The following is a 17,611-nucleotide window of genomic DNA, read 5'->3' as shown; positions in this document are numbered from 1 at the left end:
CAGACTAACTTCTTACAGAACTTTCTGTCTCTCGCATTGCCAAAAGGAGGAAATAAACACCTCAGCCACCTGACCATGCTCTGGCTGAAGCTGCTCCTGAATGTGTCATTCGGGGAGGATGGGCAGCAAATGATCCTGCGGCTCGACGGCTGTTTGGACCTGCTGGCGGAGATGAGCAGGTTCCGGCACCGCCGCGGCCCGTGCCTGCCTCTCCTCATCTTCCACAACATCTGCTTCAGCCCCGCCCATAAGCCCAGGGTCCTGGCGAACGGTGAGTGCCTCTTTGTACACCAAGCCGTGTGCACGCCCGGCCTTCAATATGCATGGCGGTCCATAGCACAGTCCATTCAGATTGAACCACAGCATCCTTGTGTAAGCAACTTTCCGGGTGTTCACTAAGCCCCACTCTGTGGAAGGCACAGTGGGCACCAGAGAGAGTGAATCCGGGGTGACGCTTGTCCTCAGAGACGAACCAGGTACAGCTCCAGCCCCAAAGAAACTTTCCTGGGCTCAGCAGAGCCCACGAGCTTCGCCACCTGCCAGGTGAGGGTCACTGCCGGCTTTGGTTGGCAGGCTCAGACGTGTGGCTCCGACGGTCCTGGGGTGCAGGGCCATGGGGTTTGGCCTGGCTGTTGGACTAGATCCTGAGGACTCTTTGTTTCTGGTCAGGCTGTGTCTCCTCTGCAAATAACCGCCACCTTCCAGGTAGCACAGGTTAAAACTCACCTCTGAAACCATCTCAGAAGTGGGAAGGTAGAGGGAAACTGCCAGGCCAGCTTTGGTTGAATGTCTGTGCCCAGAGAGGGAAGAAGTTCACAGAAACATGCCCGTTGCTCCAAGGACGTTGCCAACCCTGTGTGCTCGGGCTTTTGCTCAGGAGCGCTGATGGGTCGGGGATGGGAGTCAAGACTCCCTGTGACAGGGAGGTTGGGGGCCATCCTGCCTGTGTAAAGCTGGAGCTCCAAAGACCCAACCTTTTAGGAAGAGGGTGGATCAGAATTAAATTGGTCCCCCAACCTTCATCCAGGCAATGATAAAGGAAAGAATAGTGTGAGACTGGGCACAACAGATCACCCCCCGAGAGCCGTGCACCCGGAGACGCATGGCCTGGGTGGCCCTTGACCTGGGCTCGGGCTGGCCCTCAATTGACAGTGCCTGTGGGTGCTTTGCAGAAGCGAATGTTCACTCTGGTGCATGGAGGACAGGGTCATGCTAATCTTCTGGGAGCCTCCACGCGTACGTTTTTGAAAGTGTTGTTGACCTGTGCACATTTGAAGGAGACCAAGCTTCTCAGGAAACAGGGCCACAGGAGTGAGAACCTGGCTGGACTTCAGATGTTGCCATTGCAAAACACAGATTCAGAAACAGCTTTGAGGATACCCTGTTTAGTAAGTGAGTGAAAACCTTGAGAACACTTACGGGGATAGGAAACTGAAGAGTGGAGAGATTTGAAATAAGAACCAAACAACTCTGAGAACTTCACTGTCCAATACGGTAACCGCTTCGCCATGTGGAGGTGTTTAAACTTAGAGTAATTGACACATTGTACTTGCCAGTCACACCAGGTGCACCCGGCCGCCGGCCAGCTGTTGGGTGGCAACGTCAGCACTCGTACCCTTGCGGGAGTCGCACAGTTCAGCAAGGTGGAGCCTCAGCGGCAAGTACGGCAACTCACGCCCAGGCCTGGCGGCGTCTGGGGTAGCCGAGGAGAGACTCGAGGAGTAGAAGACTGGTCAGAGGCCAGTGTCCAGAATGCAGCCCAGAGCGCTGGAACGGGGAGAGGCCGTTACAAGATGGAGGAGAGAGAGGAAGGGGTGGTGGCTGCAGAGGCGTGGGGATGGGCAGCCACAAGTTCGGTGGAAGTCCTCCGAGGAGAGGGAGGAGAAGGGACTGTTAGACGTGATGACGGCTCAGCGTGTAAGACCTGCTATAAGACACAGATTCACAGATTGAAGAGACTCAGATAATTCCAAGCAGGTAAATGAAAATAAACCGCTTCCAGACACAGAGTAAATCTGCCAGAAACGAGAGGAAAAGGGGAAATGGAGACTTGCCCCGGCAGAACTTCGGTGCTGTGCCCCCGAGTGCGAGCTCCTAGGACGGGAGTGGTCGGATAGCTGTTGAAATGGGCCAGTCCCGGGCGGCCTGTTGTGGGAGCAGCGGGGACCAGCCTGCAGGTGAGGGGGCAGCTGTTGGGTGTGGGCAGCACCGGAGCCCCATCTCTGACCCCTGGCTGCTCCAAGGTCACCTCAGGGAGCAGCTGCTTTTATTTTTTCTGTAAAAGACTTTGAATTCCTTAAAACGTCTCGAAAATCTCTGGACAGAATCACTGAACCAGCATTGTGTTTGCTCTAAGTATGGGAGCTTTCATCCAGCTAGTGTTTGTGGAGCCCTCATATGAAGTGGCGCTGTGGCTGGATCCCCCCCGGGGAGCAGACGGACTCTGCCCCCAGCCGGGTGGCACTGCAGCCAAAGGCACCGGCAGGGCAGGGAGTGGCCGAGGCATGGGCTGAGTCCCAGTGACAGGTGTCTCGCGACTCTGAAATCTCACCCTATGGAAATAAAATACATAACCCAGTAGGCTCCCGTGCTGCTCTGAAACACCCTGCCCGTCCCTGAGGCCCTGGACCTCTCTGGCTCTTCCCTGGGAAGGGCAGGCTGCTGCGGGTAGTTCCCAGGCTTGCGTTCGCCCTCCACTGCCTTCGCAAACAAAGGGCCCGTGTTGTGTGAGGACGTGCCTCTACGTGGCTTTCCCTGCGACACACAGGACCGCAGCAAAGCACGTTCCTCTGCAGCGTTTGGTCCTCTGTGAAAGGCTTACCTCTTGCCATCCTGGATTATTAGTTTACACAGTAGCCCGTGCTGTGGATGTGCTCCCATAACACTCTTTATAATTTATCACGAGAGCAAATCTGTTTTCCCTCACACCAGCGTGTGAGCTCTAATTGAAGAGCTCCTTAGTGCGACTCAGTGTGGAATCCCTCACTCCTCCACTGTTGTCTGTAAGTGGGTGGGCCCTTGTGGGAGGGGGCTGCTCCCTGTCGGTCGTGGAGCCTGTTACAGGTGTCCTCCCTCGTGCCCCGCCGTAGGAAGATGGTCCGACCCCGAAGATGAGAACACAGTGTCATGTCTGGGACCGAACCCTTTTCTGTGTTTATTACTAGAAAAAGTCATCAGCGTGCTGGCCGCCTGCCTGGAGAGCGAGAGTCCGAGCACCCAGAGGATCGGGGCTGCTGCCCTCTGGGCTCTGACCCACAATTACCAAAAGGTCAGTTTGTGAGACCTCTGTCGTACCCAGGGGCAACACCAACCTCTCGGGCCCCCAGGGGCCTCTGGGGAGCATCAGCATGGGCAAAACCAACTTGGGGCCCTGTGCGCACCTCCACGGCGCTCAAACCGCAGGTCAGCCCCTTTCCACCTAACCCTCTCGCCAGCCCGTCTCCTTGCAGAAGGGTCTCTCTCTTTACAGTGAGTTTTCCCCGTTTGTGTAAGTTGCTTTGCCGTATTGGTGCGATGCTATTACAGGTTATTTATGCCCAAAGAAGAGTCAAGGAAAAACGCATCTTGAAATAAAACCAGATAACCAAGTTTTATGCCGTCATGGGGTCTCCCTTCCTCTGGTGCCTGTGGTTGCTGACTTTTGGACTAAGCTCAGTTCTGAGGCCCAGGCTCCCCCAGGGCAGCAGGTGGGACCCACACCTGCTCGCTCTCTCCGGCCTCTGTCTCCTCTTTCTGTGTAGACATCTCACTCCTGAGAGAAAGACCTGTGCATGCCTGGTGCTTCAGTAGTGGCCAAGTGACAGTGTGAGCATAGACCAGCGCCCCCGATGGGCTCTCTCAGCTGCCGTCGCTTGTTGGGCAGCTGTTCTTCCCACTGGACGGCACTTGAGCGCACGGGACAGGGGCTGCTGCTGCCCCCCTCACCCTGGGCCCCGGGGCTCCGCACAGGGCTCGGCGCTCTGTCGTCACTTAGTAAATTTCTGCCGGCCAGCTGGTCACACGGGACACGATCCGGACCCCAAGGTCTGAGGGAGTGAGAAAGAACTAAAAGGAAGATGCAGCAGTTTAAAATAGTGAATTGAAATTAGGGAGACGGTGAAAGGAAAGGGCAGCAAGGACATGGGACAGACGAGGAGGGACCCCATCAGAGAGGGAGGGGGCTCAGTGACTGTCTTGACCCTGAACCTGTGGAAATGGCTCTGACTCGTGGGCCGTCCCATGTTCTCCCCAGGCGAAAACGACTTTGAGAAATCCATCGATAAAAAGAAGAGTGGAGGAAGCATATTCCTTAGCAAAGAAAAGTAAGTTTCATTGTGAGAGATCGCAGTTAAACTTGGAAGGTATTGAGTGAATGCTCTGATTAATGAAGTATTTGGACAGTCCTGGCAAAAGAACAGTTTCTTCTGCGCTGCCCTCTGACAGCGACGTTTGAGGAGGCTGTCAGTCGAAGCACCGTACAGTGGTCTGGTATTGGGCCCATGCCTTTCACTCTAAAATTTTAAAATAATGCAATATAATAGTTCCTTCAAACATGCCTGTGATCTTCTTCCAAGTCATTTTTTCTTGCACTAAACTTTGCCAGTGGCCCCCCTGTGCTGCTGTGTGTTTTTGGATGATAAGCACTGGGCCCCATCAGAACTGACCTTGACCAGAAAACTTGCCTCTGACCTGGCAGTTGAGTCAGCCTTCCACAAACAGAGCCCATCGCCCCTGCGTCCACGGGGCCCAGCGATTCCATCCCACGTGAGGCGGGGTTTGCCGTTTAAAGCGCGCTGTTCATTTTAAGTGGTACCAGTTTTCCGTGAGCATTGTTCTCCGACCAGTTTTTGTGCTCAGACATGTTTCTGTAGTGTGGCTTTTTCCTAAGGGGCTGTGGGTTTTTCGTTCGGGTTGTTTCTAGCTGTGACCACGGGCTTCTGGAGGTCATGACTGACTGAGTGAGTTGCAGTCGGTGTTTCTGTGTTGGGAGGGAGAGCATGTGGGTCATAGATAGCGGCATCCGTCGAGGAGGTGCATTGCTTCTAGTGTGGACTCTGGCCAGCCCGGTGATGGAGAGTGAATACAAATCCTGTAACTTCCCTGTCTTTTTACAACATAAAATGTCCTAATGCCAGTCCGTCAAGGAGTTAAATAGAACTTTGGCCACTCTCAGGTGCAGCACTGAGTTTAATCACCTTGCTCTTCCACACTCTTATTTTTCTCTCTCAGCTTGTACAAACTCAGAAGAAAACCCTCTAAGTGCCTATTATTTGAAATGTCTTGAGAACCTCATTCAGCAGCTGGCCTGTTCATGAGGACGGAGGTGCTCCGCCCTGTGTCTGGGGCAGCTGGACAGGCGAGCCGCGCAGGTGAGCGGTCGAGAAGCCAGCTTCGTGCCCAGCTGTTGCCCGAGGACAGGCGAGCCGTCTACAAGGTGCTGGTGCCCCTCTTCCTGCCGGGACACGGGGCTGGTGGTGTCTAGCTCCGTCCCTTCGCTTCCCACCTGCTCTCTCCAGGTGAGAGCCACTGACCAGAAGGTGACATAGAAAAAGGCACAGAAGGTTCTGGAGACCACCTTTCTCTATGCAATTTTCTTTGTAAAAATCCTATTTAACAGTTATTTAATAAAATGAAATATTTCTAGAAACTGGAAATTGACTAATGATTAATGGCTGCCTGCAGACTTCTGTCATCTCATGGGCATAAATTTTAGGGATGGAAAGACGACGTCGTATTCTGATTTCCTTTTGTAACTTTTTTACATTAAATTTGGCTCTTGTCACTACAGACCCTTGTCTTTTAAACCTTTAGATTTTCCAGAACATACACGATCGTGAAGGGATATTTGTATATAAATGTGTATAATTTTGTGAATAGCTATTTTCTGCAGTTTTTAGTGATATTAACTCCTTCCTTTGTGTTTTGTAAAGCTATTTATTTTATTCTTTTTATCTTTCAACCTCTGAAATGCTGTGTAATAATGGAGGAAGAAGTAGTTTTCGGTGACACAGGCCTGGGTTCAAATTCCAGCTCAGCCCAAACACCACAAAGAGCAAGACTGAAAACCTACCGGGCACACACCCTGTCGAGCTCCCCACGACCTCCCTGCTCTGGTGCGGCCTTTGGGACTCAGAACCGAAATCTGTATCAGTCCACTTTCAGCAGTTTCCAAACACTTCAAAGTAAGAAGAGAAGGCCAAAAGTAAAAGCTGGTGCGTATGGGTGCACCATACACATACACAGATACACACATTCATTTAGGGGGAAGTTTTCTAATTGAATTTTGGTTGATAAGAAAAAATTAACATTTCTTGGAAAATTAAGTGCTGTTAGCAAGTTCCTGTTGTCAATGCAATGAGCCGGTGGTGTTACTTAGGCTGGAAGCATGAGGACGAAATATATGCTAAGTACTGGAGTAGCAGCAGACGGAATTTGCAGTGTCTCTGAGTTGTTGATTAGAGACGGGCACGTGGATTTAGGGAGTTCAGAAGTCCTGGGCAAATGCAGACAACTGTAACTGAATAACAATAAAAATTAAAAAAAAAAAAAAGAATTTTCAAAAAAATCCAAAAAAAGAAAAAAAGAAAAGAAAGAAGACCTGGGCAGTCCAGGTTCATCTGAAGCAGCAGATGTGACCACATTCTGAAAAATTAACCGGTTCTAAGAGCAGGACTCGCAGGAATGTTTTCTACCCTTTCTCCTGGTTTCTTATATTTTATGTCACTTTCTTGGTATTACCTTGTAAGCCTTCACTAATGAATAGTGGGTTTCTTTGTAACTTTTTATTTAAAGAACTGGTACAGTGTCCCAGGTGCTACTCTGAGAACACTTCTTTAACCTAATTGACTTTGAACAAAGGGAGGCTCAGAGTGGCTATGTAGTTTGTCTGTGGCTGGTGACTAGTGAAGCTGTGATTGGACCCAGGGTAAGTGCTAATAAGCCTGAGAGTTTTTTGTTTTGTTTTTTTTTTAATCCTCACCTGAGGAGGACATGCTTATTGAGTTTAGACAAGTGGGAAGGGAGGGAGAGAAACATCTGTCAGTTGCTGCTCACTTGCACCCCAACTGGGGCCAAATATGCAACCCAGGCATGTGCCCTGATTGGGATTTGAACCCATGTCCTTTCAGTTTATGGGATGGTGCTCCCACCAACTGAGCCACACTGGCCAGGACCAAGCCTGAGGTTTTTTATGCTATGCTGCCTCCTTTTTTCTTTTTCTTGTTGAAATTCCTGCCTTTGTGTTTGGATCTTATAAGTATGACGGTTTTTCCACAAAAACGTGTTTCTTTAAGGAAATGACCATTTCCTATGTGGTTCACCTATTGGTTGATTGATTGACCTGTCAGGGCGTGCTTTGCCTCGTGTCCTTGGAATCAGGAAGAATTGTTGGTGATTATTTCCCCTGGCAGTTCCAGATAGTTCTGGGGGGACACAGTGACCCAGCAGCAGTGAGAGCCGCGCCAGGCGTGTTACCTGCTGAAGCCTGGAAGGACCTCAGCAGGAAGGAGGGAGAATTGATGGCTTCACAAGACACACCCTGGTGTCTGCTGGCATCCAGGGGCGCGAACCTCAGAGGCCTGCGGTGTTCTGGGCCCCGGATGTCAGCCTTCACAACCCGTGTCTGCTCAGACCGTGTCCAGACAACCAGGGGAAGCTGTTGAGCAGAAGGTCCCTGGGGTGACTGCTGTGGGGTCACCTTGAGGACCCACCTGCATCAGAGCCTCTCAGGATTCTGTGGAAGTGCGGAGGCCTGGCCCCATGACACACAGTCGTCATGTCCCGGGGGGTGGATGTTGCCCCTGGTGACCCCGGCAGTTTGAGAACCGCTGATTAATCCCCGGTTTCACAGAAAACTGCTTGGAACGTGAACATGGCCGTCAGTCAGCTACTTAGTGATGAAATCAGGACTTAACCCTGGGACTCTCGATTGCTAAAGCGTTTTTTCTCCCATGTGTCCCTAGTTGAGGCAAAGAGCCGGGGAACAGGTGTAGGGGGTAGTGCGTCGCTCGTGGGCTCCGAGGTCCCCGTGCCGGGTCAGAGTGTGTCTGAGCTGGGGGTGTGTGGGAGGCCGGGCCGTGTGAGCCAGGGCACTGACCACAGGGAGGCTCTGGGGTTGAGCCCCTTGGTGGTTCGGAGGAGGTGGCTGCTGGTTGTGAAAACAGAGGAAACGGCTAGAATTGTCAGCACCCCAGTGGGAGCCTCCCCCACTCTTCTAACCCGCCTTCACGGGTGAGTGTCTGGGCGGGCTTTTCTTCAGTGTGCTGTGCAGAGTGGAGTGAAAACCAGTTTGCCCACGTGGCTGCAGGTCACCCATTTTCCCGTGTGGTCTGACGCAGGCTCATCGTGTGTAGCCATTTTCCATCATTAGCCTTTGGGGCTGTGCCCGGCTGTCCCCCGTTTCCTCCGATCTGCTTCTTGATTGTGACAGGCCTCGAATGAGGCAGATTGATGGGCAGGAGTGGCGATGGGCTCCCCTGCTCCTCTGTTACCCGGTGTGCCTGCCATCCCCGCCGAGAGCAGGAGGAGGCTGCAGAGCCCGTGAGGTGGGGGGCTCCAGGGTCGGGGGACTGGGGCAACCTGGTGACCCTGGAGCAGCCGGAGGCCCTTCCTGGGGCTGTACCAGGTGGTGAGGATACCTGCCTGGTGACTGCCACGAGGATCGTCCCTGGTGCCCAGCTGATCATCCCTTAGATGGGGTCAGTGATTAATTATTCTTAAAATGCTCGAAAAATCATCTTTCCTTCATTAAAATGCTAATATTTTGTGTCCTCACAACCCAAGGGAAGTGAGCTGTGTTCTGTAAACCGAGGTCAGTTCCGGTGGCGGTGTGGGCCCGAGGCCCCTGCGGGCACAGGCTGTCAGCAGGCCGAGGGAGGGCCCAGGCCCAGGCCGGGCCCAGCGCTGCGCAGAGGCGCAGGACACACCAGCCGGCTGCGTTTCGTCCTCCTGAGGGTCGGGTTGTCCCGCCAGTGGGTGAAGTATTGCTCTTCCTCCCAGTGAATCGTGAAAATGGGAAATACAGCAAATCAGAACCTTAGTGGCCAAAAGTGCATCTCAGCAGGAAGAAGCCATCATTTGGGAGGGTCATTGTCCGTCTACCTGGTGTGACCTGTGTGATCCAGAGTCCGAGGGAGTGGATGGTAAAATGCCGCTGTCCTTAGAGGTTATTCTCGCCAAGTTAGAAGTGACTGCTCGCAGGAAATTCCTTGTAAAACTCAAGTTTGGGGCTGAGTGACAGTCCCCTAGGCTTTGGGGTGCCCGCTGTGGGGGGGGACTACGCCTGGATTCCCAGAGTCTGAGACCCAGTGCTGGACCCGAGGAGCTCGGCGGGGACCCGACAACACTCATCTTCCTGTTTCATCTGTTCCTTCTGCGTCTGAGAAATCTGCTTCAGAAAAAACAGGCTCTTTTCAAAGGATGGCTCACAAAAGGTCCATAAACTAACATTCAATACATTTCTGTTTTGCATGAAACAGAAAACTAATTTTGCATGAAAGCCAAGAGAAAAGTAGGTGCTTTGGTGTAGACAGCGAGGAAACCATACACGCGGTCTTTCTCAACAATGGCATTCCCTGTGGTGTTGCCCCTGCCCCGGCTGGGCCTTCCGGGCGTCTGGGCCCATTTGGTTCGTCGGGGCAGTGAGGCCCCACACTCTGGGAGGAGGCGGCTTGCAGTTCTGAGCAAATGCTGGAAGCGTGATTTCCTTAGATACCCAATTAGAACATTCTTCCCTTGGCTTACCATGGAGAAACCGATTACAAAAGGGAAAAGTATTTTAATCATTTTCTGATAATATGCACAAAGATTGGGTTGCAAGGAAGCAGTTTATGGTTTCAAGTCACCTTTTACAAGTTAAGAAAAGCCACGATTGTCCGAAATAATATTGGCTACAGTAAGAAGAGTTTCTTTGTCCTGTTCTGGTGCTTTTTCCACATCCAGGAAGCACCCAGAGGCAGCTCTTGGCTGACTGTGTCCCCGGGGACTCAGGTGCTGGTCCTTCTGCTCAGCCACCTCCGATCTGTGCTTCCTCCAGCAAGCCCCCTGGTGCCTGTCAGGAGGGAACAGGACGGAGAAGGATTTGCCCAGCTCTCTGTCAGCCTTCTAAGGAGCCTTCCCAAAAGACCAGTCCAACAGCCTGCCCTCACATCTTCTGGGACAACACAGTCGGGGGGTCCCTCACAGTTGCCAGGAGCAAGCACTACAGTCCTTTAGCTGGGCTCCTCCCATATCCAGTCACTTCCCAGGCCTCCGCTGGCCTAGCGGGGTTCTGGGGCTCCATCTAGCAGCTGCCAGCCTGTGCCCCATGGCCGATGTTCTGGCTGACTTAACAGAAAAACGTGGTGTAATTAGGAGTAAAAGTATTATCCTCCCACATAAAGTATAAGGAAGAGATTAGATGCTTATTGAATTTATTCAGTGTGCATTTAGACTTTGTGATTCACTCTCGTTGCACTCACAGTTGGAACTATTAATGTCAGGATGAAGTGAGACGGTTTTCCAGTGCGGAGCCGGAGCTTTGCATGGAGTTTATCCCCACGCCATGGGAGCCTCAGCTGGCTGAGCTCGCCTGCTGGTCATGGGGAAACGGCTGCAAAGAGAGAGGAATTGCTTCGAGCAGATTCAGGCATTCTCAGAGAGGGTAACTAAAACTTGGTTGATGGGTTGAAAACTAAAATTTATTGAAAAAAATTTAAAGATATGTACCTTTGATGTTTTATTTTAAATATGTAAAAGTGTATTCGTTATCTGATCCCTTGATTAAGGTCTGAGTCCTCCTTTGAATCCAGTTCCTTCATTGGTGTTGACACTATCTTTTGGCATAAACCACACCCGATGCATCTGGACAGCGGCCAGTTGCAGTTTCTGGAAGTGGAGCAAAACCAAGACATTTATTAGGCAATCGAACTCCAACCTCTTCCCGATTTTTTTTTTTAGCCATTTTATTCAAGAATTCTTCCAGAGTTCTATGTCTGACATTCTTTTGAAGTTTACTTCCTACAAAATTCAACAATTTGAGACTCCTTGTTACCAATTCTTTGCAAAGAATTAAGCTTCGTTCTTCTAGAAATCATTATTTTTCATCTCACTTCTGTCAGTATTTCCCCGAGTTTTGTAACTCCAGTGACGCATGTAAGTGGCACACAGGGTTTAGGAGCAAGTGTACCCTGCTGTCCGTCAGCAGGGCCCCCTCCCCCAGGGGAGCCACGGAGGGCCGAGCACTCGTGGGTGTCCCAGCACCCGCCCGCACGTGGATGAGCAGAACGAAGAGAAGGGTTAAATCCTAGCGGATCCGTTCTGTGGCGCACGATTAACAGAGGTTACATTACACTGTGTGCTTTTAAGGCTTCTTGCAGCTGAACTTGGGGTTTGTTTCTGAGGAGGTTAGTCCTCGCCTGGCTCCCTGCTGCTAGGAACAGACCACACTGGCGCCTGGGGGGACATGGGTCTGCACTCACCTGTTCCTCCTTCAGTCCTCCGGCCTGTCTATCCTGCGCTCTTTTCTCATGCGATGCTCTCCTGACCTTTCCTCCGCCCACTCCACGTTTCCATCCCTGCCTGCTTTCAAAGGCCACCGCCAAATGTCACCTTTCCCGTGAAGCCCTGACGGACGCCCCAGCTAGGAGGAAATTCTTTTTTCTTTGAGTTTCCATACCAGTGTTAGTTTGGTTTAGGGTTTTTTCCCCCCTTTTTTAAGCTTTCATATCACTCACCCCCTTTCCCCTTGTATTAGGCTGATTTGCATTTTGTCATTGTTCCCACCGTCTGCTTGACATGACTTGTGTTTGAACTTGGAACACTCTGCCTCTCTCAATGTCTCGCATGAAGTCAGTGCTCAGTTTATGCTTATTTGAATGAATGAATGAATGAATGAATGAGGAAAGTAGTAAAAGCTACAGAACTTCATAGTGTGTTAGGCTAAAGATTACATCGATTTTGTCAAAATATGCACAACCATAAGCATTTGTTTTATGAGAACGGATTTTTGTTATGTTGTAAAAATAAAAAATGAGAGCCTAAAACAGTGCTTAAAAATACTTTAAAATTCTTAGAATTTTTTTAGTTCAGTAGAGAAAGAGAAAAAACATTTTAGATATGATTTGAAGGTGTAACCAGCTCTGACATGAAACCAAGACACTCCTCTAAACTTTGAAGACACATTGTGCTCTCCTGGGATATTCCTTCTGGGGAGTGGAGTATAGGTATCAGCTTTTTGAAATTGGGATAGTAAATTCTGAGAATTGCATTTTTTAAGCTGCAAGTCCAGCTGTGTGGGGAAAGCGGTTACAAAATCAGAGAGAAGCTGCCAGCTTCCTTCCAGCCCCTGTCTCTTGGTGCCCACACTTGGCAGCGGCAGGCCCTGTGAGAATCTGCCTGCAGCTCAGAAACGTGACAGAGCTTTCACAGCCTATGAGGAGCTGGTCGGGACAGAGGCCGGAAGGAAACGTACTCGTTGGACTTCATGGCAAGTGGGCCAAGCGCCGGTCCTGTTGGTACCATTGCGACGGGGTGAAGTCTGCAGCTGCATCACTTTGAATCCTTGCACATCCCTTATCCACAGCTGGTAGCACGCAGCTCCACCTGCAAGGTGAGCCTTCTGTCGCTCCCGCGGTGAATCTGAGCGTGGACCCCAAGTGGGGAAGCTGTATGTGTACAGAGACTAACTCAAAACCGGTAGCTCCAGCGTGTGTAGCATTTGCTCTGTGTGAGTTAAAGATTTGAAATTGTTAAGCTACAGGTGCTGGTACTAACCAAGATGCTGAACGACCAGGACTGCCGATTCCGCCCCAGAATTCAGCCCCCGGACAGAAGGAGAGTGGTGAGAAAGCTCTGGGGTCATGGGAGCTGCTGTAACTGCTGTGGGTTGTTGGGGGGCCGGCGAGCGGTGCATCTCTGGTCAAGGGCGGCAGACGGCCCCGCAAGCCCTGCGAGGGAAAGCAGAGGCTATTGGGGTTTGCCATGGTAAAAAGAGTGGCTGCCCCCAGTCACTCAGGTCGCTGGCTCAGGGTTGCCCATGACACATTCTATGCAGTGGCACACAGCCCTGTTTCTGCGAGGAGCTGAGCAGACGGGCGGAGCTCCTGACGTCCCCTGGGTTCTTCTGTCCCCTGCTGCCCCGAGACCTCCAGACCTCGGCCCTGTTGTCTCCGATGCGTCCCTTCCTAACGTTCCTTCTCACTCTGGGAGTGAAGGGTGAGGGTCTGACCTAGGGTGGTATTTGGAGCCAGAAGTGACTGACTGGTGAGCTGGGGCCAGGAGTCTCCCCCCCCCCCCGCACTGTGGCGCTATCTGCTGCTCCCGCAGACAAGAGGCCAGCCTCCCGCTCCACGTCCTGCCGGCCTGGGGAAAACAAGCTTGCCGCTGGCAGAACGAGATGTGCGATGGGTGTAACGGCTTCCAGAGGAAAAGAACATGCTGGAAAACTTCCAAAAGAAGTAGAAATTAAAACAAATGAAACAAGCATTTTACATTTGCCAAATAAATACGTAAGAGAGACGAAGGAAGGAATTGAAAATATATGCCCCAAGTTAGAAATCATAAAGGAGGTACAAGAAAATACTGTGTATGATGAATATAAAAGTCGAAAAAAGGCTACACCAGGTAGGACAAGTACCAGAATGAATCCAGCCGAGGTATGAGTTAATGAATTAGAAAACAAGATGGAGAAAATTTTTGAGAAGGAAGAAAAGATCAATAAATAAAAATAGAAAATTAAAATATAAAAAGTAGATGCAGAGGATAGAGACAAGTGTAACATCTGGATGGGTGGCAGGGGTCTCAGAAATTAAGAATAAAAATAAAAAGTACTTGAAATAGTGGAAACAAATTTACTAATGTAAAAGATGACGACAAAGTCTATATTTAAAGAGCTCATAGGCAAGAGAGGGAAGGAATACACACACACACATATGTGTGTGTATATATGCCTACAGTCATTGCAAAATTTAAGAATATCAAACTGGAAACAGCCCAAGTGCCTGTTAATAAGAGCACAAATTAAAAAGAACTGCGGTATATGTATGCAATTAAATACTGTTCAGCAATTGAAAAAAAAAAATACTGGTAAACCCACATCATGACTAAATGTCAAAAACATGAACTTGAGCAGGGAAGCCTGGCACAGAAAGAGAGTGGCCCGGATGACTCCGTGTGAGAGGGTCGTTGAGAGACGCCTACAGGCGTTTATAACGGTGGCGCTGTGTGGTGGCGACCGAGAAGAGCTGCTGTCTGGCTGCTGTCTCGGTCGCTAGTGTTTTGTTTTTTGATGCAGGGTGCGCTGACACAGGTGTGTGCACGTGTGAGAAGTCTTGTGATCTGCTTCAGTGAGACACAGGAGAGGAACAGTTACGTCTGGGTAATATCAACTCGATGGGCATCGGAGGGAAGAAAACCTGAATAACACAATAACCTTTATCTAATGGGCATATACAAAATTCCGCAATCAAGAATCAGGGAGATCACTTTTTTCTCCTCAATTCCCATGAAGCATTTACAAATATCAGGCAACATAGAAAGCCTCGATTAATTTCAAAGACTGGGTCCACGTGCACCAGGAACTTGTGCTGCTAGGTAATTAAGTTATAGTTTAATAAGGAAAAGGTGGGTAAAGTATTTTTGTGTATTTGGAAATTAAAAGATGTACTTCTAAAGAACCCACAAGTTACAGCAGCAACCACAGTGGAAACTTACTGAATGATAATGAAAACGCTATGCAGAGAGACCTGTGGGATGCAGCAGAAGTGAATGTTCTCTCACGTTTTTTCAGTCCGCAAGAGAAAGTTTCTCTTTAAACTTCTCTAAAAGAGGAAGGCCTCAAAGTTAAGAGCCAAGTGTCTGTATCTTAAGAAGTTAGAAAAATAATGACAGAACAAACCCCAATTATGTTGAAGAGATAATAAAAAACAAGAGGAGAAGTTGGTGAAATGCAGTCAGAGGTATTAAAGGTAGAAAATCAACAAAGCAAAAATTGGTTCTTTGGAAAAATGGCAGTAGACACATTTCTGCCAAAAATGATGGACTGAAAAAGCAAAAGGACACAAACGCGGTGACCAGTGGAAGGGGGACATAAGGAAGATAGAGTGGGGGTTAAAGTCGCACTACTAGAATATTAACAATTCTGCACTTGCAAATTTGGAAGCAGAGATGCAATGGACACATTCTTGGAAAAATATCATTTAGTAGAATTGGCCTCAAAAGGAATAAACTTTAATAGTCCTATAGCTATTAAAGAAATTGAAGTAGTGATTATCATCTTTTCACAAGGAACACACGAGGCAGATGGCTTTATAGGCAAGTTCTAACATCCCAAAGACAATCCCAATTTTATTCAAACTCTGCAGTTGTAGGGAAAGAAGGGCCAGTGTCACTGATACCAAGACAAAGCCCAGACGTGAGAAGGGAAGAGCATGGTATTTCTCTCATGAAGAGAGGCACAAATCCTCAACATTAACAAGTCAAATGAACAATGTGTAAAAAAGAAAAAATCTATATGCTTATCTCAGTAGGTGTAGAAACAGTATTTGATGATGATTAATTACAAATCTCTTGGTGAATTAAAAGTAGATGGGAATTTCTTAACCACTTGGGGGTTTTGTAGAAAAAACACAGAGCAACGTCATTCCAAATGGGAAAATGCGACACGTGTGTATCCCCCACAGTTGAATGTTGCAGGGAGGCCCTGCTCTTTCCACCTTCGTTCAGGTTTTATTGGAAGGTCGAGCTGGTGCAGTAAGAAAAATAGACCGGAATCATTAAAATTAGAAAGGAGAAAAGATGCAGTATTTACAAATGACATACTCCCTTGCATAAAAAGTCAAAACAATTTAAAATGAATTATTTTCAAAGTCAGTGTTTAGTAAGGTGGCTGGATTGAAAATCAGTTGCATTTCTGTGCATCACAAGCCGCTAGAAACCTTGGAAGACATCACGGGCAGCAGCAGTGGGGAGAGTAGTGTACCGAGTCGTTAGTAAGTGAAGCCGTGCCCTGTCTTCACAGGGACACTCAGAAAGGTTTAAGACGTGCAGTGCAAGGCCCGGGAAGGTAGAACCAGGCCAGGTGGAAGGCTCGTGGGGCAGATTGTGTTTCCCAAGACGGCCGCAGTAATATCTCCTATCCGCCCCCCAACCCCCACTTCTTAAAAATTGGCTTGGATTCATCTCCCCTTCAGAGAGAGGTCAAGGCTTCTGTTAACTTTTCAGGCTGGACGATCACAGGTCACACAACTTCCTCCTGGTTCTTTGGGAGCCCAGCCCCCTGCTGTGAGAAAGCCAAGCAGCCGTGTGGGGAGCCCCCCCCCCCCCAGACATTCTGGATGACAGCCAGCTTCAGCTGCCGGAAATGACTGCGCCTCCAGATGAGTCCGGCTCCCAGCCTCCGGTCACCTCAGCCTTCACTTCCTCCCAGCTGAGGCCCCAGATGGGAGGGCGAACTATCTACACTGTGCTCTCGGGGTCCTGATGCACCCCGAGTCCCCAGATGGTTGCTGTTTTACAGCTTTAGACTTCAGTTCTTCCCAAATTGACGGACAGGTTTAACACAATCCCAGTCGAAATCCCAGCAGGGCGTTACTGCCTGTGGGATGCCATGAAATCATGCTGAAGTCTACACGGAAGAATCGGCATCTGGGATGTCCAGAACGTGTTTTCATGAGGACAGGCAGGAAGAGGGCAGGTATCTTACCAGGCAGCAGAACTTCCTGTGAAGTTATGGTCACTGAAACTGTCTGTAGGGGTACGCAGAACCTTTACGGAAGTCGATACATGACTAGAGTGGCAAGGCATGGAGGAAGGAGGGATAATTTGACTAAGAGCATAAGCAAAAAAATGTAACTCATGGGGAAAGGATGAAGTTGGGTTCCTTCTTCCCAGCATAAGTAAAGGTCAATGCCAAAGACTTCAGGACTGATACGTCAAAGGCCAAACATTAACACTCTCAGTAGAAAATATTACTACCTTTTAGACCTCGGGCTAGGAAAGATTTCTTCCACAGGATTAAAAAAACACTGAATATAATGGACAAGACTGGCAACTTTTAGTATGTAAGATTAATAACTTTGTCCATTCAAAACACCATGCCGAATTTGAAAAGAGAAGTCATAAACTGAGGAAATATTTGCACCGTAAACTGAGTTTATTTGCAAAAATAAACAGGAAATATTTGCACCGTATTGCTACCAACAGCGGATCGATACCAATAGTATGTACAGAATGTGCACAAATCAGTAAGTAGAACATAATTCAGTGGAAAAATAGCCAAGAACTATGAGCAGGCATTTCAAAGAAAAGGGAGCTCATGTGGCCAGTTCACATACAGAAAGATCTTCACAATCATTTTCCTTCACGTAAGTAGAAGTCAAGGCTGCAATGAGACTAACCAAAGTACAAAGTCCGACTAACAAGTGTTGTCGAGGCTCCGAGTCCGCAGGAGCTGTCCATCCACTGCCAAGCACTTCGCAAAAACAATTTGGTGTTTCCTCCTATTGTTGAGCATTAACAACTCATAACCTAACAGTTTTACCTCCAGGTACGTACCCCCCAAATACTTGGGTGTGAGCAGCGAGAGCTACGTAAAATGTGGTGGCAGTGCTCTGCACAGCAGTGAGGTGTGGCAGCATTCCAGCGTCCATCAGTGGGA

General features: G+C 49.3%; 1 protein-coding gene across 1 annotated transcript in view; it reads left to right on the top strand.

Annotated features, from left to right (window-relative positions):
- Positions 1-6,100, top strand: part of RTTN (rotatin) — a 98,981-nt gene extending 92,881 nt beyond the window's left edge. Inside the window, exons 46-49 of the mRNA XM_024580522.4 lie at positions 4-271; positions 3,165-3,268; positions 4,232-4,301; positions 5,209-6,100. Coding sequence (XP_024436290.2) covers positions 4-271; positions 3,165-3,268; positions 4,232-4,301; positions 5,209-5,294 — 528 coding nt within the window. The 3' untranslated portion in view covers positions 5,295-6,100. The remainder of the gene's footprint in view (positions 1-3; positions 272-3,164; positions 3,269-4,231; positions 4,302-5,208) is intronic.
- Positions 6,101-17,611: the final 11,511 nt, after the last annotated feature.

Source organism: Desmodus rotundus, chromosome 10 (genome assembly GCF_022682495.2).
Source record: "Desmodus rotundus isolate HL8 chromosome 10, HLdesRot8A.1, whole genome shotgun sequence".
NCBI lineage: Eukaryota > Metazoa > Chordata > Mammalia > Chiroptera > Phyllostomidae > Desmodus > Desmodus rotundus.
The sequence above is the reverse complement of the archived record's forward strand: the minus strand, read 5'-3'. Positions and strand labels throughout refer to the sequence as shown.